At 51.6% G+C, this 22763-nt stretch overlaps 1 protein-coding gene across 2 annotated transcripts in view; it reads left to right on the forward strand.

Annotated features, from left to right (window-relative positions):
• VPS26C (VPS26 endosomal protein sorting factor C) overlaps positions 1-20165 on the forward strand; it is a 44061-nt gene extending 23896 nt beyond the window's left edge. For both annotated transcript variants that reach the window (XM_013061291.2, XM_013061289.2), the window contains 7 exons: positions 3896-4039; positions 5189-5338; positions 11216-11296; positions 14509-14583; positions 17538-17688; positions 17887-18039; positions 19029-20165. In XM_013061291.2, the coding sequence (XP_012916745.1) occupies positions 3896-4039; positions 5189-5338; positions 11216-11296; positions 14509-14583; positions 17538-17688; positions 17887-18039; positions 19029-19111 (837 nt within the window). In that variant the 3' untranslated portion in view covers positions 19112-20165. The remainder of the gene's footprint in view (positions 1-3895; positions 4040-5188; positions 5339-11215; positions 11297-14508; positions 14584-17537; positions 17689-17886; positions 18040-19028) is intronic.
• The last annotated feature ends 2598 nt before the right edge of the window (positions 20166-22763 follow it).

Consider the following 22763-nt stretch of genomic DNA (forward strand, 5'->3'; position numbering starts at 1 on the left):
GCCAGCTAAAGCAACTAGCAGAATTCTTGCTACAGTTGGACCATGCAGAGATGAACGTGGAAGTCCAGAAGTCAAGGCTTGGTTGAAAAAGAGCTCTAGGAAGGCTCGAGGAAGATAATTTTTGTCACACGCCATGTGGGTACCTGCAGGACGAGCATCCAGGTTGAGGGAAGAAATGTGCAAATGCTCTGAGGCTGGAATTTGCAGGCACCTAAGAAACTCGGAGGGGTGCCAGGGAGGAAGGAAGGAGTGAAATGAAGTGACTGAGGGGGAAGGTTAAGAGATGAGGCCAGACTGGTCAAAGGAGGGGTGGAACCCCTTTGTAGAAATGACTTTGGCCTTTACCCTGAGTGAGATGGGGAGCGCCATAAAGTCCCTTGAGGTAGAAGAGCGACCTGATCTGTCTTGTGTGGATTCATCCTCTGCTGCTTGGATTTTTCTCTCGTCCCTCCCTCGCTCACGTTCACATCAGTTATATCTCTTCTTGTAGGCCTTGAATTTATCCCTCGGCCAGGCTGGCTGAGGTTTGATGTGTGAGTTTCTTCATCCTTTACTGTTCATTTGCTGGGGAAGGTTTCGCAGTGGGATGGGCTGCCTGCTTCCCGCGTAGACCCCCCGACAGCTCCAACCAAGCTGGCGACCAGGGCTGCTGCTCCCAGGGGTGCCCTCACCCTCCAGAAGCGGAGTTCCACAGCCGCGGGGCCTTGTTTCAGCTTCTGCTGTGTGCCCCTGCGGGGTCTTCGCTCCTCGGCAGCCCTTCCTCCTTGGCATGGTCCTCCCCTGTCTCCTTGCTTCACCAAAAATGGAGTCTGTGGGTTTTAGTTCTTATTCTTTTGGGCGACTTCCAGGAAGCTGGAGCAGGGATGCTGACTTGACGCCACCATCTTCAAACCCAGAGTCCAAATTACGGGTTTGGTATTTCATTCCAGGGAACACAAAAGAAAAAGTTTGTGTTGTTTGGTAGTGGCCTTTTTCCCTTCGAGAAGAATGAAGTGTCTGAATGGACTTGGGGTAGTTTGTGCCCAGAAATTCAGTGTGGCTGAGATGGGTGTGATCACTACCTTCTCGGAGCTTGTTCCGGCCTGAGCTTTCGTGTGCGGCTCAAGACAGCTGTTCTAGGCCTTTCTCCAGACCTGGCTTCTCTGGGCCAGAGTCGAGCTGGGGTGCAGCATGTCACCTCACAGAGGGGCAGGTGTCCAGCCTGCGGTGGCCGTGGACATCTGTGCTGTGCCACTGTGGCTGATGGCATGGCCATGAGTCCCCGTCAGCGGAGCTGTGCCAGCTAAAGCAGGGTCTGTCCCCTCGAGTCTTCTCCACGCGTGCAAGTGTGGGGCCCGCAGCACTCAAGCCTGCATTTCTTGGCCTTTCTCAGGCCCAGGGCCCCCTTGATGCTGTGACGACAGCCAGTTCTCTTCCAAAAATTAGCACCTGTGCATGTGATTTTGTGCATCAAAATCTGGGGTTTGCTCCCATGCCTGAGTCCATGAGCGACCACTGCTAAGGACATTGGGTGATATATCAGCATCATCCTTCTCCGTGTTGCGAGTTCTGGACATAAGTCGGGGGGGGGCACATTCTCTGCGAGGCCTTGAATTTTCCCCTAGTTTTAGTTATTCAAGCTCATCTGTGCTCCTTTGCCAGAGTTAATCAAGCATTGTCTGGGGTGCCTACAACTAATAAGGTGTTATATGTCAGTTATCTTTCCATGAAAAACAAATAAAAGAATTGGTTCCTGTCACTATGAGCCTTACCTCTTTGTTGAACTATCTTCTGTTTCTTAAAAATAAATAAGTAAATAAATAAAGAAGAAGAAGGAATTCTGTAGCTTGCTTCCTTGGACTACACTTGGATAAATTCCGTTTCCCTCTTTTGTTGGTGGGGATTGAACAGACCTGCCAGACTGACCAACAAATACTTTATTAATGACGTATTTCTGCTATATTCTTTCTTTTTTAAATATTTTACTTATTTGACAGAGTAAGAGAGAGAGAGCATGCACAAGCAGGGGGAGTGATGGGCAGAGGGAGAGGTAGAAGCAGGGGGAGCCCAATACGGGGCTCGATCCCAGGACCCCAGGATCATGACCTGAGCCAAAGGCAGATGCTCAACTGACTGAGCCACCCAGGCGCCCCTCTGCTTACTCTTTCTTAATCGAATCAAAGAATGACAAAAGAGTCCCCTGAGTCATAAACTATTTACTCTGCTTCCTTCCCGGCTACTCTGCTTCCTTTTTATGCCATGGGTAGCAGAGAAGGAAAGGTGGTATTGATGTCAGGGCTATAATGTGCCAGTCAGTGGTCAGCCCGGAGCCTGCTCCCGTGAGATTAACTGAAAATATGATTAGATAGGAGCAGAGTGTCCCGAGTGCTGCTGTGTTGCACAAGTGATAAAGTTCGTGGCAATTGTTTTGCCTCATTTTATTCTGGGACACACTGGTCAAGTAAATTTTTAAAAATATACTAGTGAATTTAAATTTTTTAAAAATTAGACTTCTATTTAATTTGGGTTATACAAGAAGTAATAGAATTAATTTTAATTAAGTTTAAAAGTCAAATTATTTCAGAGGAATTTTCATTTAAATTTGTTTATGCACTTTTTTATGGGGGAGTAGGAAACAAAGACAAAATACTTAGCACATTTAAGGGACATAGACTATTCCCTGCTCCCCAAATTCCTCATACTGTGAGAACTTGGTAAAAGTTTTTTCACTGGATGACTAGAGGAAATAAAAAGATTTAAACACCAATAGGACAGATGGTTTTTTAATGCCTGGATCTGCAGGCCCCTTTTAATTTTGCTGTTTTTGTTTTTGGTTTGGTTGTCAGTAATGTTCTGCCATCGTATTACTGTTTGACAGCAGTCGTGCTCCATTTCTGAAGGTCATTTCACAAACATGTTGTTTGAATTTACTATGGATTCTCTTTCCGCTCTGGAGGACACTGCTGTCTTCCTGAACTTCCTTCTCCACCCCAAACCCCCCATAGCAAATCGGTGACAGGAAGAGACTGCCATCCAGGAGAGAGGATAATGTCCATATTCTGTGACTCTGTAATTATCTTCAGATAGATGAATAGATGATCTGTTGTGAAATCTTTCCTAAATGACTTGTGACCTGGGGAAATCTGGGCTTGAGTGTCTGCAGAGTGACCCGGGCTGTGGAGAGACGGGGAAGACTTAGCAAAAGTGGTGGGGTGCCCTCGCGGGTTCCGTGGACAAGCTCTAGACCCCTCCTCAGTGAGGCTTCCTTGGCAGAGAGAGGACCGGGCCAGTAGTTGGGTTACGTTATGCACTTGAAAACACGTAGTCATGGGACTCCTGGGTGGTTCAGGACACGATCCCAGGGTTCTGGGATCGAGCCCTGCACCGGGAGCCTTCCTACTCCTTCTCCCACTCCCCCTGCTTGCGTTCCCTCTCTTGCTGCCTTTGTCTTTGTCAAATAAATAAATAAGATCTTTAAAATCAAAAATAAATTAAAAAAAGAAAATCCTTAGACATTTTAGCATAACTGAGAAAGAACCCAAAGGAAAGGATTTTATTGTATTCTTTCTGAAGAGGTCATTCCACATCGTTGTGTGCAGTGGGGCGATGAATCTGCCTTTTGCCTCTGACCCAGCTCCTTGCCTTTTGTGGAATCAGACATTTATGGGGCAGGTGGCGATGCCTGAGATCCGCTGCCCACTCGCCCTAGTGCTCCCCCAGGGTCTGGCCCTGCCCTACACCCTCGGTTCCTCCCTGAGGCTGTTCCATCCCAGCGTCCGGGTCTCTGGTCTGTACTACGTGGCTCAGTGACTCTCTGTACCTTTGAACAAAGTGCTCCATAAGATGACCTACTTCTGCTCATAAATAAGGTGAATGCAAAAACGTCTTAATTTGACTGCTATCTCTGCTCTCCTAGGAAGTGCTCTCGGGCGTGGTGGTCATATCTGGGAAGGACTCAATCCAGCACCAGGGAGTGTCTTTGACAGTGGAAGGGAGTGTGAACCTCCAGCTCAGTGCCAAGAGCGTGGGAGTGTTCGAGGCTTTCTATAATTCCGTTAAGGTAAGAGTGCTGACGTTGCACATTTTTAGTTCGTTATCCCGATGCGTGTGGTTGTTTTTACTTGTTTTCTGGCTTTATTTTTACCTGTGGATGTTTTGCAAGGCCTAGTGGTGGTCCTGCTTATAATACTTGCTGATCAAACTGCAGAAATATTCAGATATTTTCCCTCTGATTATATTCTATTGCAAGTCTGCCTGTTTTTATTCCTATAAGATAGGATTAGGAGAACTGTAAGTGCACTAAACTCAGCCTTTAAAGAGAACAGAGCCCTTCTGAGAAGTGCCTGTGGCTTCTGGCACTGCCCTTCCAAAAGCAAAACCGTTGCTGGGACGGTGCACGCAGCAGCTCTTGGAGTTGACACTCCAGTAAGACTCAGATAGAGCCGTGGCCTTTCCTCCTTTTTGTCATTTTGGGTAGAGGTATGTGTTCCAGAATATAAACTCTTCTTCTATACTTTTTTTTTTCTATACCTTTTCCGGAGGGCCATATTAACTGTGAGTTTCGAGGGGGACGAAGGTCAGAGGAAAGAAAGGTTCTCAGGAACCACATTCAGACTCAGGGCCTTCCCCGTCTCCCTGTTTTCTTCCAGAAGCACTCAGAGACTCACTTCAGAAGTGGTAGATTTTCTGAGGCTTTGAATACGGGAACTAGTTGAGGGGTGAGAGCTGCCTTTGGGTGGGTCCCAGTGGACCCCGGAGGCGCACAGGGCCGAGGACGGGCTCACTCCTCCCCGCGGATGGGGTCCAAAGCACCCACGGGCTGGTGAGGACCCCCGGGTTCCGGCGGTGGCCCTCCTGGCCCAGCACCTTGACTGTGTGGCGCCTGCTGCTTCATTCTGAAGGGAGGGGTGCCTGGCAGGAGCATTGTTAGGACAGCAAATGAGCTCTTGGGGGAAAGGATAGGCAATATGGCTTTGGATGTGCACCAAACACCTAAGCATCTGGTACTGTGAACAAACCGTAATTGTGCCAGAAACTCGAGCCCACCGGGTCCTGAGCCACAGACTCAGCCCTGGGCCGGCCAGGGCATGGGCCGGGTCAGCTCCAAGGGCCCGAGGCGCCTGTCTTTTGGGAGATCATTAATAGACAGGGTGATTGGGCAATGCATCCGAAGTGCGTGCTGATAGATCAAACTGCTTTTTCTTCACAGCCTATCCAGATTATCAACAGCACCATCGAAATGGTGAAGCCAGGGAAATTTCCCAGCGGCAAAACAGAAATTCCTTTTGAATTTCCTCTGCACGTGAAGGGCAACAAAGTTCTGTACGAGACTTACCATGGCGTGTTTGTCAACATTCAGGTGAGAGTTTCCCAATCCCGTGCCATGGATCTCCTGGCCTGGCTTCTGCAAAAACGGCTCCGTCTATCTTTGGCGGCAGAATTAATAGATGGACCCAAGAGTTTAATACTGTAATTATGCCAAGACCGCCCGTGCACTTTCTGTTTTGATTTCTCATTTTGCTTCGCAGAACGCATTTTATGTGTGGCCATTATTTTGGATAGGAACCCCGGAGGACCCCGGCTAGAGCTTCTTCTAAAAAATTCTGTTGTTTCCTTGGGGCCCCTGTTCTGGCCACGTTGGCACCACGAGGGGTGCTGTCAATGTTCGGGGACAGCTAGGCCCGCGCTCCTCTAGGGCACCCGCGCTCTCTATTTGAAACGTATAAATATCTCTTTGTTAGATATCCAAAGGCTACTACTCTGACATAGGCTTGTATTCTTTATTGAACAAACCTTGTAAATGAGGGGAAGCGAATTTATGACTTCCTGTCTCCCTCCGCCGGCCCAGGCCGCCTTTCACAGCCGCTATTGTCTGCGCCACAGCGCGGAGTCATGACTCAGAGTGAGCGGGCGAGAGAGAGCCTCTCCTCTATTCAGTGGAAAGAAAGGGACTTTTGTGATACCAGCTTTGCAGGGTTCCCCTTGCCGCGCGAGACAAAACCATTTTGTCTTGCGTACGTGCAGCAGGGCGGAAAGTTGGGAAGTTTCCTGATTGATGAAGTTGTCGCTGATAATTTGGTCTCGGCAGGAGACCATTCCCCTGCCTCCAAAAATACAGATCCCCGAAACACTTGGGAGAGTTTCAACTCAAGGTTTGTGTGCGTGCGAGGGCTGCGCAGCGCCGGCAAGATGGGGTGAGCAGACGCACAGGCCGCCTGACATCCTGCACGGCAGGCGCTGTCTTTCTGGCCCGAAAAAGCACATCTAGTCCTGCGTCCTGGGTGCACCTGTTTCAGGCAATCTGAACACTGAGGGCTTTGGACAGCGCCCAGGAAGTGACAGGAACGACCAGCTTCCCAGGTCCGCGTACGGCCCGGTGCCCTCACCGCAGTCCTTCCCGGCAGCATGCCGCCTTAGCAGGACTGCCGGCATCTCAAACGTCTCATTCGAACATCATACTTATTCTCTCTCCAGAAGCAGCATCGCCTTGCTTTCCCGACACCGTAGCTCTTCAATACTGTTTATTTAATAACATGAGCATCCGGATGTTCATGAGAAACCGATAAGACTACCATTCGGGTTTCACTGGTCATCCTTGTGCTTTCCTCCTGTGCTCATTGTTCTTGTTAAGAAATTAATTTGTTTCGGGGTGCCTGGGTGGTTCAGTGGGTTAGAGCCTCTGCTTCAGCTCGAGTCATGATCCCAGAGTCCTGAGATCGAGCCCCGCATCGGTCTCTCTGCTCAGTGGGGAACCTGCTTCCTCCTCTCTCTTTGCCTGCCTCTCTGCCTACTTGTGATCTCTCTCTCTCTATCAAATAAAGTCTTCAAAAAAAGAGAGAAGAAATTAATTTGTTTCAAATCAAATTGGAGGGGCGTCTAGCTGGCTTAGTCAGCAGAACCCGTGACTCTTGATCTCAGGGTTGTGGGTTCCAACCCCACGTTGGGTGCAGAGATTGCTTTTTTTAAAAAGTCTTTTTTTTTTTAAAAAATCAAATTGGAAATCTCATCCTTTTCCAAATATTGCCAAGGAGGGCATGCAGATGTGCAGTTAACCCTTGAACAACATGGGTTTGAACTGTGCGGGTCCCTTTCCCTGGATCTTCTAGAGTGCAGATGTATTTTCTCTTCCTTGTGGTTTTCTTCTCTCTAGCTTACTTTATTGGAAGGATACTGTGTGTGACACATACAACATACAAAATACCTGGTAATCAACTGTTGGTGTTACCCGTCGGGCTTCTGGGCAAGAACAGGCTCTCAGTAGTCAGTTTTTGGGAAGTCACAAGTTGTACATGGATTTTTGACTGTGCGGGGACCGGTACCCCTCACCCCACATTGTTAAGAGTCCACTGTGCATAAAAAGCCGTGTATCTGCATCCTGCCTGGTTGTGTGTAAACTGGAAATGCTTTACAATGCTGTCGGGAGGGCTAGCAGGTGGCGAATTCTTCAGTACAGTGTATGGTCACCCAGACCCAACCTTTGTTCTGGTCATCGGGTTTCACCCCTGTAGGGTTAATTCAGAGTGCTACAACCTAGAATTCTCTACCTGCCCCCCAGATATCTCACAGATTCCTAAAGATGAAGAGATTTCTTCTCATCCTAACCTCTGATTTAGAAGAGCTTATCACCTAGATTCAGCATTTATTAGAATTTCGCCATTTTTGTTTCATCTGTGTTTATCTTTCCTGAGTCATTTCAAAGTCAGTTACAGAATCATGAGCTATGTCAATATCTGTCTCCAGAAAGTGGGGACATTCTCCCATGTAGTCAACGCTGGCATTTTCACGCCTATCCAGATTAACAAAAATTCTCAAATACCTTCTCATTCCCAGTTGTATTCACATTTGTTATTGCTCCTTTTGAGAAAACATGCTTCTTTTTCAAAGATTTTATTTTTCAGTAAACTCTGCACCCAGTATGGGGCTCGAACTCATAACCCCGAGACCAAGAGTCACGTGCTTCACCTGCTAAGCCAGCCAGGGGCTCCTTGAAAATATACCACTAGAGAGAAACCAGGATGGTGGTTTTTAAAAAATCTATGTTTCATTCATTGATTCATTCATTCAGTTTCTAGAAGGGTCTTTTGCTAGCCTTCTAGTTTTAGACGGTGACTCTGGGATCACAGGGCTGGCCTCGGCAGGGGTCCCACGGGGCGTTCCCCCCCACCCCCCACCCTTGCTTGCTGTGCTTTCCCTGAAGATTCACAGGTGCATTACTTGGGACAGAAAGTGTTGCTAAACCCAGTAACATCCTCTTCCTCAAATGATGTGGGCACCAAGACATTTTACAGGGATGGTTTGAATTGTATTGTAGTAACATAATGTAAAAATGGTAAAAACCTTAAGACAGAAAAAAGGATTTAAGGCATAGTGAGTATTACATTTCCAGCTCGCAGGGTCTGGGTTTCCTTGTCACTCTGTAGGTGGAGGCTTGGTGCTGGTTGGTCCTGTTCTTCCCGGGCACGTTGTGTTTGTTTCTTGCCTTTGTGATTAGATCGCGTGCACCAGAAGCAGCCTGCTTCTCCCAGCTGCCCTTTGTGCAAATACCTTTGCTTTTACAAGTTACGGAAATCGGAGGCAAATTATCTTAGTTTGTTCTAGTCTTGCGGCCATAGTAGCAAGGCTTTATACTGTAACCCAACATTACAGCAGTCGCAACTTGTCTGCAGAATTGTATTTCAGAATTAATGTGTCCAGATGCTAGTCATTCTTCGTCACAGTTGCGAATATCCTTTCTAGAAGTCTGCTTTGCGTCTGCTGACGTGCTTCTTCCTTCTTCTTTCTGTTGGCCTCGTGCTTACGGACGGTCCTAAGATCCAATCCTGTCTGTACCTCCTCCTGGCGCCCTGCTCGGTCTGTCCGTCCTGACCCCCTTTGACCTCCCACCCCCGAGATCCTCCTTAGCCGCTGGGCAAGATCACGATAAAATGAAAAGATCTAGGACTTCGCAGCAGGCAGATCCGGGCCTGAGTCCCAGTATTGCGTAAGGATTCAGAGCCTGGTTTTGGCAATTGGCAGGTGTCAGTTGAAATCCCACCTCTGTGACCCCGACCAGCCTTCATGACCTCTCCTCCTAGGAGATGAATGAGATCTTGGCTTGAACGCTTCGTTAGCACAGTGCCAGGCATGTAGAATGCCCCGAGGATGTATTTGCCAAGTGGCTGCATCAGCGACCATCCTTAGAATCCACTGAGATGGTACATGCGAGAGAACTCACGTCACTCGTGGAACAGAATGCCAGCGTGTTCCTCTCTGGCCACCTTTCTCCCCACCGTCACTTAGCAGCTGCCCTGGATGACTGATGGTGGCTTCCGTGCTCAGAAACATTTTGTAACCAGAAGTTGATGCCTGTTGTTCTCACTCCTTTGCTAGTTGTAGAAATCCAGCTCAAACTGACTTAGCCTAAAAAGAGTATCACGGACCACAGAGCTAGCGGCTCCAGGGAAGGGGAAGCCAAAGCTGGGTTTGGGTCCAGCTCAGCTTTCTGTGCAGACCTCTTTCATTCTAGGGCTCTCTTCTAGACCTCTTCCTGGCCTTGGTAGGGCTAAGCCGCCTCAGGCTTACCATCTCCTGGGCCGGCTCCTTCGGTGGAGAGAACCCTTCCCAACAGTACCTGGAGCAGCTCTGCCCAGGAGGGCTCGGGGAGGAGGGGGTCAGCCCCGCCAAATCCCTGAGACTGAAAAACGAGGAAGGGGAAGTTCCCCCCGGGACAAGAATCCGAGACACCAGGCAAGCCTGAACAGAATGTCGCCCGTGCCAGACAGCATGGGAGCTGTGCAGGAGAACGGCGAAACACATCCGTGCATACACACCTACATAGACGTACTGCGCGTGCACACACCTGTGTGCACACACACCTGCGTGCACACACACCTGTATGCACACATGCCTGTACGGATCTGACAGCACCAGGCCTCACTGAGCCTGTTGGGTTGGGGAGACCAGGTAGAAATCTCAGAAGGGTGTATATGTATATATATGTATATATATATATATAGGTGTGTGTGTGTATATATATATATGTATGTGTATGTATGTATGCATATATGTGTATATATGTGTGTGTGTGTGTATATGAAAAGGTCCTTGCAGACAAGGAATGTTTCTGTTTAAAAAGTGTTTTCCAAAATAAATAAATAAATAATTTTTTAAAAAAGTGTTTTAATCTCCTGATGGTACCTTAAATGTCTAGTAACTTCTCATATAATGTATTAGTTTGTTCATAATAATGTAGCTTCTTGATTTAACCATGCATTTAGTCCCAGATACAGAAATCATTTTTAACAGAATTCTGAAGTTTTCCCTGGATGATAAAAAAAAACAGCTAACTTTATTCAGTATGGGTTATGTGATTTTTTTTTTTTTTTTTTTGGAAGGCTAGCATTAAGACCGTGATGGCACTATAGAATTTTGTTACCAATCAGTCTGTCGGTCCACAGACAGGAGTGTGAAGGAGCAGTCCTAGGTCAGAGCCCTTAGCTCTGGGGCTGCCGGCTCTCCCCGGGGCGGGCTGGGGGGTGTGGTACGCCGGCAGTGGCTTGTTCAGAAAACGAGCACGGGGATGGCAGAGAGACTGAACACAGCCAGGTTAGAAGCTAGTGTGGTGCCGCCTGCCTTACCTTGCTCCGTGAAATGCCGGATGCGGTCCTGGGGCTCCTGGGGCTCCCGGTCCTTCCTGAGCGCTTTCTCCTCCTAATGACAAAGTAGCTGCCGCTTTACCGAGAGCTGCTTGCTCTCCGCCAGACGCCCTGCTGAGTGCCCAGCACGCAGCGAGCATCTCGCTTGGCTCTTGCTGAAGCATAACGTCCCCCTTCTACAGGGCAGGAGGCCGAAGGCCACACGAGTTGCCTCATCCGCCCAGCGCTCGCGCAGTGAGACAGGTCACCGGATTGGAGCTGGCTTTCGCTTCTGTGGCCGTGTTCTTTCTGCTCTGTGCCCCCCACGGGCCCCCGCCCCCCGCTTTCTCCCTGGGTTACAGCTAAGACTGTGCCTTTGTACCGGTGGGTCCAACTGTGGGACTAGGCTGCGGAACCACCTTAAGTGTTCTTAGTTTTGGTCTTTTTGTAGAAATGCCTTCATGTGAGCATTGGCTCCCCCTATTAAATATATTAATTTCAAACAACACGGTAATTGGACCAAGTTTCCCTAAAGTACGTTGACTTCCTTGTCTCTCCGAATATAATTCCACAATGAAAGCAGGTCACACTAATGTGATGTCTTCTCCGACTTCTCCCTGCAGTACACCCTGCGCTGTGACATGCGGCGGTCTCTGCTGGCCAAGGACTTGACCAAGACCTGCGAATTCATCGTTCACTCCGCTGTAAGCTGTATTTGGGGGGCTCCGTGCTTGATCACAGGAATCTTCTGTAGGGTCTGGTGTCTGACCCCAATTCAAAGCTGACACGTCAGCCTGGTGCCGTGGTGTGGCTGCTGGGGAAAGAGACTCCCAGGTGGGGCACGAGGGACCTTGTTTCTCCGGGCCGGGTCAGAGCACCAGCATCGGCGTGTGCCTCGTTCCCCAAGGCCCAGAACCCCCCTGGGGGGCTCGTGCCTCAGCCGAGGAGCACCAGGCTGGGAGCCCCCCTCAGAGCAAGTGAGCAGAGAGCAAGTCTGCTTCAGAGAGACACACCCCTCCTCACGGTTGCTGCGGCAAACGCAGCCCAGAGCCATGGCCCGGCCCCGCTGAAGAATGGTCAGAGCCCCACAGTCCTGTTCTGCCCGACAAGGACAGTGGGGACACCTGGGGCCAGGGTGGTTGCCTCCCCCAACACCTTCTGCTCACATCTTCCCGTGACAGAATGTTCTTAAAAAAATCACTTTCGGGGGGCGCCTGGGTGGCTCAGTGGGTTAAGCCGCTGCCTTCGGCTCGGGTCATGATCTCAGGGTCCTGGGATCGAGTCCCACATCGGGCTCTCTGCTCAGCAGGGAGCCTGCTTCCTCCTCTCTTTCTCTCTCTGCCTGCCTCTCTGCCTACTTGTGATCTCTCTCTGTCAAATAAAATCTTTAAAAAAAAAAAAAAAGAACTAAAGGATGAGTAAGCCAAACATATAAGGAGGCTGAGGCTTGAGTTGCAATTTGGAGGAGAGCTGTGTGTCTCTAGGAGCCGCCCGACCAGGAACCCCTGCAGTGGACTGCTGGAAAAGCCAGAGGGATACTTTTGAAAAAAAAAAAAAAAAAAAATCACTTTCGCATGTCAGCTGAATGGGGCCCCCTCGCCACGGCTGTAGGCGACCCAGGGTGAATTCAAGGTAGAGACCTCGTTCTGTAGCCAATCTGCTCGACGACTCGGTCATCGTGCAGAAATTAGCAGTGACGGGCAGCGCCTGCCCCAGGTGCGACACGTGGTGACAGATGTCCACCACACTGGATTCCCCTCTTTTGTGTCCCCTGGCTTTCCAGGTCCGGTATCAGAGCAGCTGCCGGGCCTTGCCCTGCCCTCCCGGGGCTGTAGCCCACACCTCTGGTTCGGGGCTGGCCTGCCCCCTCTCTCTCGGGCTGCAGCCTGGTTCCCTCCTTGAAGAGCCACCTGGACTCAGAATGTGGTCCATCTGCCTTTGATTTAATTCTGAGCAGTTTGGGGACAGGAGAGAGCCAGACTGGGGTTCCTGGAGGTGCCCAGGTGAACAGAGACTGGATGTGTGTATGGTGCCATGAGGCTGCAGGCTGTGTCCGAGGTGCCACCCAGATTGGACAGACACAAGAGCCACTGGCTTTCCTTGGGTCACGTACCCGGTGTGGCCTACAGCTTCGTTGGCATTGAGTCGGGCTCAGCGACCTGGGGACCCCACACGGGTCCCATAGTCTTTGCCATGGGCCTTAGGAAGTGGGGCTTCTCCAGAGCTCTCTGGTGAGGTAGGTTGGTGTTTGTGGAATATTTGCAGTTGGATTTCTTTTACACTGTTACAGAATGTCCACGGGTGTCTTTTAGTAATGGTTCAGGAAAAATGGGAGATTACGTCTCCGGTGGATAAGATTGGCAAAATCACTGATGTCCTTTATTTGCATCATTTTTGTGACTTTTTGGGACTTCCGACATTTATAGTTTTCCTCTTACTAATAATAATTACTGTATTTCATTGTTTCTTTTAGTGACAAACATGTAAAATATTAAAAATAATTATCTTTTTTGGAAGTGATGTGATTTAGGTATTTTCCATTTTTTATGAAGGGTCTTGAAACTGAAGGGAAAAAAGTTTTTTTCATGTGGATTAGTCCCGAGAAGAGACACACCCTTTTAGGTTTTCAGCAAAAAGAGCCTCTAACTTTGCGAAGGAGAGTGAGCCCAAGTTCAGCTCCCTGTCCAGAGCTGGGCCCCAGGTGGTTTCAAATAAATACCTTCCGAGAATGCTACTCTTGGTTCTTAGGACTAATTTTTCATTTCTGGACCCTGCTGACCAGCAAGTGGGGGAGGCCGCTCCCTCCCTGGCGAGGCACAGCTGAGGACACCCCATGGCCCCCGACCCAGGGCCCACAGCCCACTCAGGACTGGAGGCCCCCCACCCCGGGGCCAGCTCAGGGTACGCAGCAGGGGCAGAGGTCCCAGGGCCCCCTCTCAACAGCTTACCGACAACACACAGCCTCCCAAGAAGCCTGTTCTTTGTGAATGATTTCAGAGAAGGCCAAACTATGTGTGATCTCCAGTTGCCAACTCAAATATTCCTTTAAATGCTGTAAGGAAGAATGTGTCCCCCAAAGCGTGTGTTCAAGAACCTGTTAAGAAGAATACTGTAGAATGTGCTTCGGTAAATGAGTAAACTTGGTGGGTTGGCCGGTGCCTTTCCTCCACCGCGGCCCCCCGGCCTATGGGTCCCGGCACCCGAGCGCGCCACACCAGGCAGGCCCTGGTGACGCTTGGCCGCCCAGGTGGCTTCTGTGGTTACGTGATGTGGCGAGGACCATCGTTCGTAATTATGGTAACGTTTCTAGTTTAGAGGAGCGGGCCTTCCAGGTGGACAGCTGAGTGGCTAACTGCACAGGTGTTGGAGCCGGGCCACCTGGGTTTGATTCTCGGCTCGACCACCAGAGAAAGCCATGGGAGCTCGCCGCGCCTCACTGTCCGTGTCTGAGAAATGGGACCACTGACAGGGACAGTACCCGATTCGGTCATCATGCTAGTTCAGTGTCAGCTCTTGTTCTAAGAGAGGGGTTTAAAATAAATACCTTCCATGAATGCTACTCTCGGTTCTTAGGTCTAACTTTTCATTTCTGGACCCAAAAGGGCCCCAAGAGATTTTTAAGAAAGCAGTCCCCTCATTTTATTTTTATTTTTTTAATTTTATCTTATTTTTTTTAGCAGTCCCCTCATTTTACAGATGAGGAAACTGAGTCACAGGGGATGAAGAAATTTGACAAAGAACACAATGTAGATTTTTGGCAAAACTGTGCGTTTGGACCCCACACGACCTGCGTCTAGTACTAAGTCCTTCCCAGTTCATTATGCTGCCCTTTGTTTCTCCAGAAAGGGAAAGGGGAGTTTGGCCTGTGGGGCTCTTGGCTTCAAGCAGCTGATTTGGATTTTGCCTCCTGTTTTAGCCTCAGAAGGGGAAGTTGACCCCGAGTCCCGTGGACTTCACCATTACACCTGAAACCCTGCAGAACGTCAAAGAGGTACGGCTCCCCTCGGCTCTGCGGGCCTGGGTATCCGCTTAGCCGCTGTGTCCCGCGGAAGCCCCGTGGCCCAGTTCTTCCCTTGGGTATCAAGTCATTTTTGCATTTTCCTCCCACCATACCCCTCTCGTTTGTTGAAATGGTCTGAAATCTAAGTTCCAGTTTATCTGTTTTATTTTTCCCAGTATGATGCCTCTGTTGGCTTAGAAATGATTTTTCGTAGTTGCCCGAAGTAAACAGTCATGATTTAGCCAACACTGAATTACTGCAAGTTTCACCGTGGTCATTGCTCTCCTCTGCTTTCTCTTACCTTCTTGTCTTTCTTCAGTGTATTTTTTTGTGCCTCTGGAGCACATCCTAGAATCATTCTTTCTGAAAGGATGAGGAGTGAACTTACATCCTTGAGTGTCTAATAGACACCTGTCTTTGCTCTCACACTGAACCCTAGTTTGTCTAGGTAGGTGGAAGCTTCTGGCTTCAATTTCATTTGCCCTTTGAACTTGGGAGAGGAGCTCCCTGGTTTTCTGGTACCTTGTGATACTGATGATCTGATCCCCAAATATTTGTGAGCTCCTGTTTCTCCTCCTTCTCCTTTCCCCCCAGCCCAGAAAATTCCAGCACCCCCCCCCATCCTTACCATTCTGGAATTTCAAAGCCCTTGCCAGATGCGGGTGTTTAATTAGTCAGTGTGCCTGCCATCTTTCCTTCAGCTCTGTGAACTTCTCTCAGTGTTTCTTAGAGGCATCAAGGAGAATCTTGGCACAGTCTCTGAGCTCACTTGTTTACTCTCCGGTTGGTGTGTCGCCCGACTGTTGACATGTTTCCCTCAGCAAGAGCATCATTCATCTCCAAGTGGTTTCTTTTCCAAGATAGCCCCTTCTTTTACTGCAGATGCACAGCCCTTCGTCTCTCTCTAGGGCTGGTTATTCTGTTTGCAGAGGGTGTGCATCTTTCTTGCTTTTTTTTTCTCAGCTGTTTGTTGATTCTTGGTTGCCAGCTTATAATTATAGATGAAGATCGAATACGTATGGCCTTGTTGACTAGAGTGTCTGTCCTTAGCCCGAATGACTTCTGGTTATGAACGCACTCTGACAAGAGCTTTGCTGCTGGGGAACATGTGTTTGACCCTGTGGGCTTTCTTTTGGGGTGTGCTGGTAGCTCAGCTTTGGGGGTGAGGGCGTCACCTTGCGTTGTGGCTGTGAATGACTGCGGACACTTGCCCTGCCTTGCCCAACCTGCTTTGGGAGTGTCCTGGCGGGGGGAGTTGCCTTGAGGAAAGCTGTGGTGGCAGCCTGGGCACGTGCTGACTCCAGAGGCCACTCGTGCCCCCCTCGGTGACTGCTCCTTCCCTGGGTGGGCGCCACTCCTGATCTCAGGGCTGCCCCCTGCTGGGGACACTCTTGTGCCCCCAACCTCAAGGCATGATCCCCTGAGCTCTTGGGAGCCTCCCTGAGCACTTTCATGCACAGAAACTCTTCACTGGGGTGTTTCCTCGTGGCGACCCTAATGGACTTTCTTGGCGTAGTTTATGTGTCTATGTTAACATTACGCCCTGGGAGGAGAGAGTGAATTGAATGTTCAGTCAGGATCTTCGGCCGGATATTGAAAGTTTTCTTTCTCACCAGTTGCCTAAAAGAATTTTAATATAGATTGCAACTGCTTTTTATTTTTCTAAACAAATAGCTACTTTACTTTTTCGTTGTTGTTAGAACTTTGTCTTGAATCCAGACTTTTCTCTTTGACTTGAATCAAGACCTCTCTGCCTCTGGGGCCATGAGGTACAGAGCTCCCTGCTCTCCAGTCCCAGCGCCGACAATGGGCAAACACCAGCCACAGTGACCACTGGCCCTCGAGGTGTGGCTGGTCGGAGCCGAGCTGAGCCATAGGTGTAAGGTGCTGACTGGGTTTCAAAGAGGAAGAGAATATAAGCGTAATGTTTTAATATTGATCACATGTGGAAGTGGTATTTAGGATATATTGGTTGATTTTAGCTGTTTCCTTTTACTTTCTAAAATACAGCTACTAGGGGCGCCTGGGTGGCTCAGTGGATTGAGCGTCTGCCTTTGGCTCAGGTCATGATCTCAGGGTCCTGGGATCCAGCCCTGAATCGGGCTCTCTGCTTAGAAGGGAGCCTGCTTCCCCCCATCTCTCTGCCTGCCTCTCTGCCTACTTGTGATCTCAATCTCTCTGTCAAATAAATAAAAAAATAAAAATCTTAAAAAAAAATAGCTATTAGAAAATTTTAAATTACATCTGTGGCTCACATTTGTGGCCACATTTTGCTTCTGTGAGATGGTGGTGTTTTAAACTCTGACATAGCTTTGTCACGTGGGACCAGCTGGGCGACGTGTGCTAGAACAGTTGCCTCTGATGCCTCAGATCCGTGTCCCACAAAAACATCATCATCTAACCGTGACCAGGTTCCTAGGTGTACAGGGGAAAGGTCTAGAAGGTCTTGGTCAAGCACTGATGAGAATTGTTCTCTCTAAATGTTCTTGAAATAAAAGGAAGAATCTTAGCTTTTCAGAATTGTTTAATTGGGAGCATTTTTCAGTTGATTCTCTTTTAAGACATTTTTGGGGTGTGTGTGACCGGTTCCCTGTAAACACTGCTGGCAGCTTGCTCAGGAGTTTCTAGGTCGTGTCGCTTGGTGAGAAGGAGCTTCCAGATCTGACCCAGGCAGTCGGGACGGCTCTAGGGGAGCTGGCTGTTCGGCCAGGCAGCGTCGGCGCCGGGTGTCTGCAGGCGGTTGTTGAATAATTCAGTCTGTTCATCAACTTGACAGGAGATATAAGGACTATTGTACCTTTTTACCATTTTGTAAAACAGGGGCCCAGCGGGTTTTATAAAAATTGCCCAACTTTGTTTTTAGTTTTTCTTTGTACCCAATGACTGCCTCTGGAGTGAGCTCCCTTGGCACCTTCCATTCCCCCCTGTCCCTTGTCTCGTTCCAGAGAGCCTTGCTCCCCAAATTTCTCATCAGAGGGCACCTCAACTCCACCAACTGTGTCATCACGCAGCCGCTGACCGGGGAGCTGGTGGTCGAGAGCTCGGAGGCTGCCATCAAGAGCATAGAGCTGCAGCTGGTCCGCGTGGAGACCTGCGGTAAGGGTGGCCCGTGGGGGGACATGGGGGGGGCGCCCCTCGATTCCAAGAAGCGTCTGAGAAAGTGAGACGTGGAGGGGAGGGAGCCCTAGATCCCGTGGAGCAGATGGCAGAGGTGTCACCAGCGGCCTGTTGACCGATGGGGCCGTGGGGAGGGTCCCTGTTCTCCGACCGCACCGTGCGCGCTGCCTCCCGCAGGGTGTGCAGAAGGCTACGCCCGCGACGCCACGGAGATTCAGAACATCCAGATCGCCGACGGGGATGTGTGTCGGAGCCTCTCCGTGCCCATCCACATGGTGTTCCCCCGGCTCTTCACCTGCCCCACGCTGGAGACCACCAACTTCAAAGTGGGTAAGCGCGCCCGCTCCCCGCGCCCGCGGGCCCGCCCCATTCGCCCGGGAGCGTGGGGCCCCCGAGCGCCCCCGAGGCGGACAGGCCGGTCTGCTTGGGGCTGGCTCAGCGCAGGGCACTCGGTCCCCGGGTCGCGCAACAGAAGCTCCCCGAGAAGCCACCGGAGACAGCGCCACCCTGTCGGCGTGGCTGGGGCAGGGACAGTCACGCTGCAGAGCGAGGCAGCGGGGAGCGCGCGGGTCAGGGAGGCTCGTCGGACGGGCGGCGTCTGAGCAGAGACGCAGCGCCACAGTCCAGGGCCCGCGCGACCATCGCGAAGGCCACAGTTCCACCAGCTTAGGATGTCTCGGTCATTTTCTTTCTTTTTTTTTTTTTTTCTTAAAGATTTTACTTATTTATTTGACAGGGAAAGAGAGCACAAGCAGGGGGAGAGGGAGAGGTTCTTTCAGTAAGAACTGTCACAGCTGGGGGCGCCTGGGTGGCTCAGTCCTGACGCATCTGCCTTCGGCTCAGGTCATGATCTCCGGGTCCTGGGATCGAGCCCCACATCGGGCTCTCTGCTCAGTGGGAAACCTCCTCCTCCCTCTCCCACTCCCCCTGCTTGTGCTCCCTCTCTTGCTGTGTGTCTCTCTGTCAAACAAATAAAATCTTTTAAAAAAAAAAAGAAAGAAAGTAACAAGTGGAAAAATAAAGCAAGAGTATGAAAGAACAGAAGGAATTTTAGAAGATTCTAGTAAAGACGGAGGACAATGAGGTGTCCTTGGGAAGCAGACCCCCTTCCTCTCGCAAGGCAAGGAGACACGTTTCCTCAGAGCAAGTGCACCAGGGGTGCTCAGAGGCCAGTGCCCCGTCCTCGCTGGTTCCTCTGGAAGCCTGGGGTGACGGACCACGGACGTGCCGCCTCCTCTCGGAGCCCCCCGCAGCGCAGTGGGCACGGGGTATCGGCCGCCGGGCCGGGTCAGCCTAACGCTCGTTCTTTCTCTTCTCAGAATTTGAGGTCAACATCGTTGTGCTGCTTCACGCGGATCACCTCATCACGGAGAACTTTCCGCTGAAGCTCTGCAGGGTGTAGCCCGGGAGCAGGCGGTGTGGACGGCCAGCGAGGCCGAGCGGACATGCCGTGGGTAGCCAGCGCTCATGGGAGCCGAAGCCAGCAGCATAGGCTTATTTTCGAGGTGATTCTGTATCAGAAATGAATCCGACCCCTCAGTACAATCATCTGGTGTTCGTCATCTCCCCGAGGCTTCCGCTTCCGGTGGGGCGCGTCTCATCAGACCTGGTCCGGACAGTGCATCAGGACCTCCTAACTGTGGGTGGCGAGATCGGTTCACAGAAAGCACGATTTCCTCGGACTCCCGGCCCACCGGGCCTGTTAAGGAGCAGTAAAACTGTGACCGCGGCAGCACTTGGCTGGGAAGTGAGGGTCTGGGGGCAAAGGGAACCCTCGGCACGGGCCAGTGGGTGTCGCTAAGAGCCCTAGCAGAAAGCGGCTGTGTGGGGGACAGTGACAAGCCGACGGTTGTCTATGACGTCTCTAGGCACCGTCCAAGGAGGGCTGCCGGGCGGCGTCCGCTGGAACCGTGTGGCGTTTTCCACTCTGTTCTGTAGTTCTTCTATCACGGTTTTCGTGATGACTCCAGGACATCGAGGGAACCGGAACAGAGCGTTCCTGGCTGTCACAGGGGGACCTGTTGCTGGTGGTGGGTTCTGAGTGGCGTGGCCTGTCCCCCGAGGTGAAGCCACCGGGGCTCACAGTGTGCGGAGAGCCTGTTGCAGCGCGTTTCCTCCGTCTGATCCGGTTGGTCCACAGTGGCCGCGGCCTCAGGAATAAGCTGTGAGCTTTGCACGCCACCTGGCCTTCCCCGACAGTCCCTCTCCCCGGGCAGCCCTGAGCAAGGTGGCCGGGCCAATGTCCCTCCCGCGCCCCCACGCTTGGCCGTGCTGCCATCGCCCTGGGACCGCATCTGGTGACATGTGACGCGGAGGGCAAACCAACCTGACGCAGGCCCTGCTTTGTCGCGGGGCTTCACCAGTGAAACCGATACAACTTACTCACGGGGTCATTTCTAGTCTGGCTCCCGGAGAATACGTTCCTGGTCTATAAATCTCCTTTTATGGTCCCCGGACGTCAGCAGTGATCTGTCTTTGATGATGTGTTCAGAGTATCGGGAGACAGAGAGGCCGTACTCTGTGGGGCGTTTCAAAGGTAGAAATCAGTTTTAATGATTAAAAAAAAGCTAAATAAGAATTTTGAGCAAAGGTTTGGGAGGTACATTGCTGTATCACTTCTTCAGTAAAGCGCTTTTACGGATATAAATAGGACGAGTGCTCTCAGGGCGCAGCTGTTAACTGGAGACCCGCCGGCGCCGTGGTGCTCTCGCCTTCGTGTCATTCGGTCCTGAGTGGCCCAGACGAGGGGCTCAGGCTGCCATTTGCTGCCCCTTCTTGGCCAGTCCCTCCCGTCGGGGGTTAAGGAGATCACAGATGTCCGGCTGTGTGGCCGGGGCTGGGGACCATCCACTGTCGGAGGCTCAGGGTTGCCGGGTTCTCCCGTGTGAGCAAGAGGACGGGGAGGGGCGGGGAGGGGCGGGGAGGGGTCTGAAGCGTGACTCCGTGTGACCCCGTCGTGTTCGGGAAGTGCCCCGTAGGCAGCCGCCCCCTTGGGCTGTCAGAGCTCCCGCAGACGCGGGGCCTGGCTCCCGCGCTCGGCCGGGGCGTCCGTTCCGGAGTAAAGGCAAGAGGCAAATCAGAAATCAGATGTAGAAAAGCAGAAGCGTTTGTGCCAGAATTTGCGCGGTTGGTGGCCTGAGCCCGCCGGCCCCGTGGCTGGTGGCAGCGGAACCCTGGTCTCCCTTCCGCGTCCTCACTGCTGCTCGCGGTCTCGAGTCCGAGTCTGAATGGTGTCTTAACACTTCGGGGCTGGGATCACATCCGCACGCGGGCGAGGACGGGGCTGCGACGGGTCGCTCCAATGTGGGGTCCCACGATCCCTTTCAGATGCCCCCTTCTTTCTCCCAAATGAGGCTGTGCTTCTGTGACCCATGGCCCTCCGGTTAGGGACTTACTTCCGACTCCTGTGGGGCTGGGTGTGGTCCTGTGACAAGGACAGGGGCCCCTTGGCACGGCTGGACCAGGAGGAGGCCGGCGTCCTGGCCTGGCCGGCGCCGGAGCTCGGTGCCGTCGGGGATGACAGCGCAGCGGGACACCCCCACCCCCACTCCCACCATGTGTAAGCAGAATAGCTCACCTCCTGCCCTGGGTTGTCACAGGAGAGAGAAGGGAGGGCCTTGTCTTGAGCCACCGGATTACTGGGGGTCTTGGCAGCCCAGAACCAAACCGGGGCCTAGTGCCTCGTAGAGCCTGACGTACACGTGTGTGTAGAACATGTGTTCTACAAGGGAACAACTCCTCCCGTCTTCATGACCATCCGCTGGGCCGAGAAGGGACTTCATGACTCTCAGGGGTCCAGAACCTTGCTGGATCCAGCTGGCCAAGTGCCAGGGTGGGTGTAGGTCCAGTGCTCCCTGCAGCCACCACCGACCCCTGTCTGGTGGCCACAGGACTGAGCTGGACCCAGAAGAACGTCCCGGACTCTAGTGGAAGGAAAATGGGCTGTTTCCACTGGTACTAGTCAGGCAATTTAAAAAACCCATGTTCTTGGTTTTCCCGGAGACAAGTATCCATACTGAGAATAAGTCCCGAGAAGACAACTGTGGTGTCTCCCTTCTCGATCCTTCGTTTGGAGAGAAGAGCTGCACTGGGCTCACGGGACGTCCTGGGGTTCGGGGGATGGGCCATGCGCTGCCCGGCTCGGGAGCTGACCCTGGCGGTTCCGAGGTGCCATCTCCGGCTTTGGGCCCAGTGAAAGTGAGAACTACAAGAACATTCCTAGTTGTTTGGGATCCGGCCCTGTTCTAAGGGCACATGTCCCGGGACTGTGGGAATGCTGTGAGGAGGGAACGGTACCCGCATTACCGCGGACAGGATCGTCGTCGATGGGAGGCACCAGTCCATGTGGGCACGCACCTGCCCGCGGTCCCAGCGAGCTCGCTCAGTGTGGCCAGGTTTTACGGGCACCAAAGCCCAGGATGCCCTCGCCCCGCTTCATTTGGGCTTCACTTGGCTGTGTCGGCGACATGCTTTCCTGCTTGTCACCCCCTGTTTCACCATCACACGTTGGCCATGCCACCATAGCTGTTGGGAGCCCAGGGCCACCTGTGTTCACAGCGACTGCCTTGGCTTTGGTGTGGGGAATCACAGGAAGACGAAATCATAGAACAGGAAATCGTTTGCAGCTGGATGCAGCCTAGGAACAAGGTGAGTGTTTAAAGACCCAAAAGTCCAAGGTAAATCATAGTCTAATCCTCAGTTCCTTTAAGGAAAGTGAAAATATCAGGGAATGTTCTAGACCAGCTCAGGCCACTAGAATGTCCTTTAGTAATGACCTCACAGTAGCCTTCTGAGGGGGTTTTGTTATCCCTACTTCACAGCTAGGCAAGCTCTGGCACAGGGAAGCTGTGACCTGCCCAAGCCACAGTGCTCTGCTGACTCCCTGGCCTGATACCCCTGAACAGGCCCAACTTCCCATACCAGGGGAGAATTGGAATAGACAGCCATTGCCCAAGGTGTGCGTGATCTTGTTCCTGGGGCAGCCACGCTCCTTCAGGAACCACTGCTGTCAGAGCCGGTCTTCATAATTCCCACTGGTGGTTCACGAGCTCGGA

The sequence above is a fragment of the Mustela putorius genome, unplaced genomic scaffold (genome assembly GCF_011764305.1).
Source record: "Mustela putorius furo isolate JIRA1106 unplaced genomic scaffold, ASM1176430v1.1 tig00000765_pilon_pilon_pilon, whole genome shotgun sequence".
Classification (NCBI taxonomy): Eukaryota; Metazoa; Chordata; class Mammalia; order Carnivora; family Mustelidae; genus Mustela; species Mustela putorius.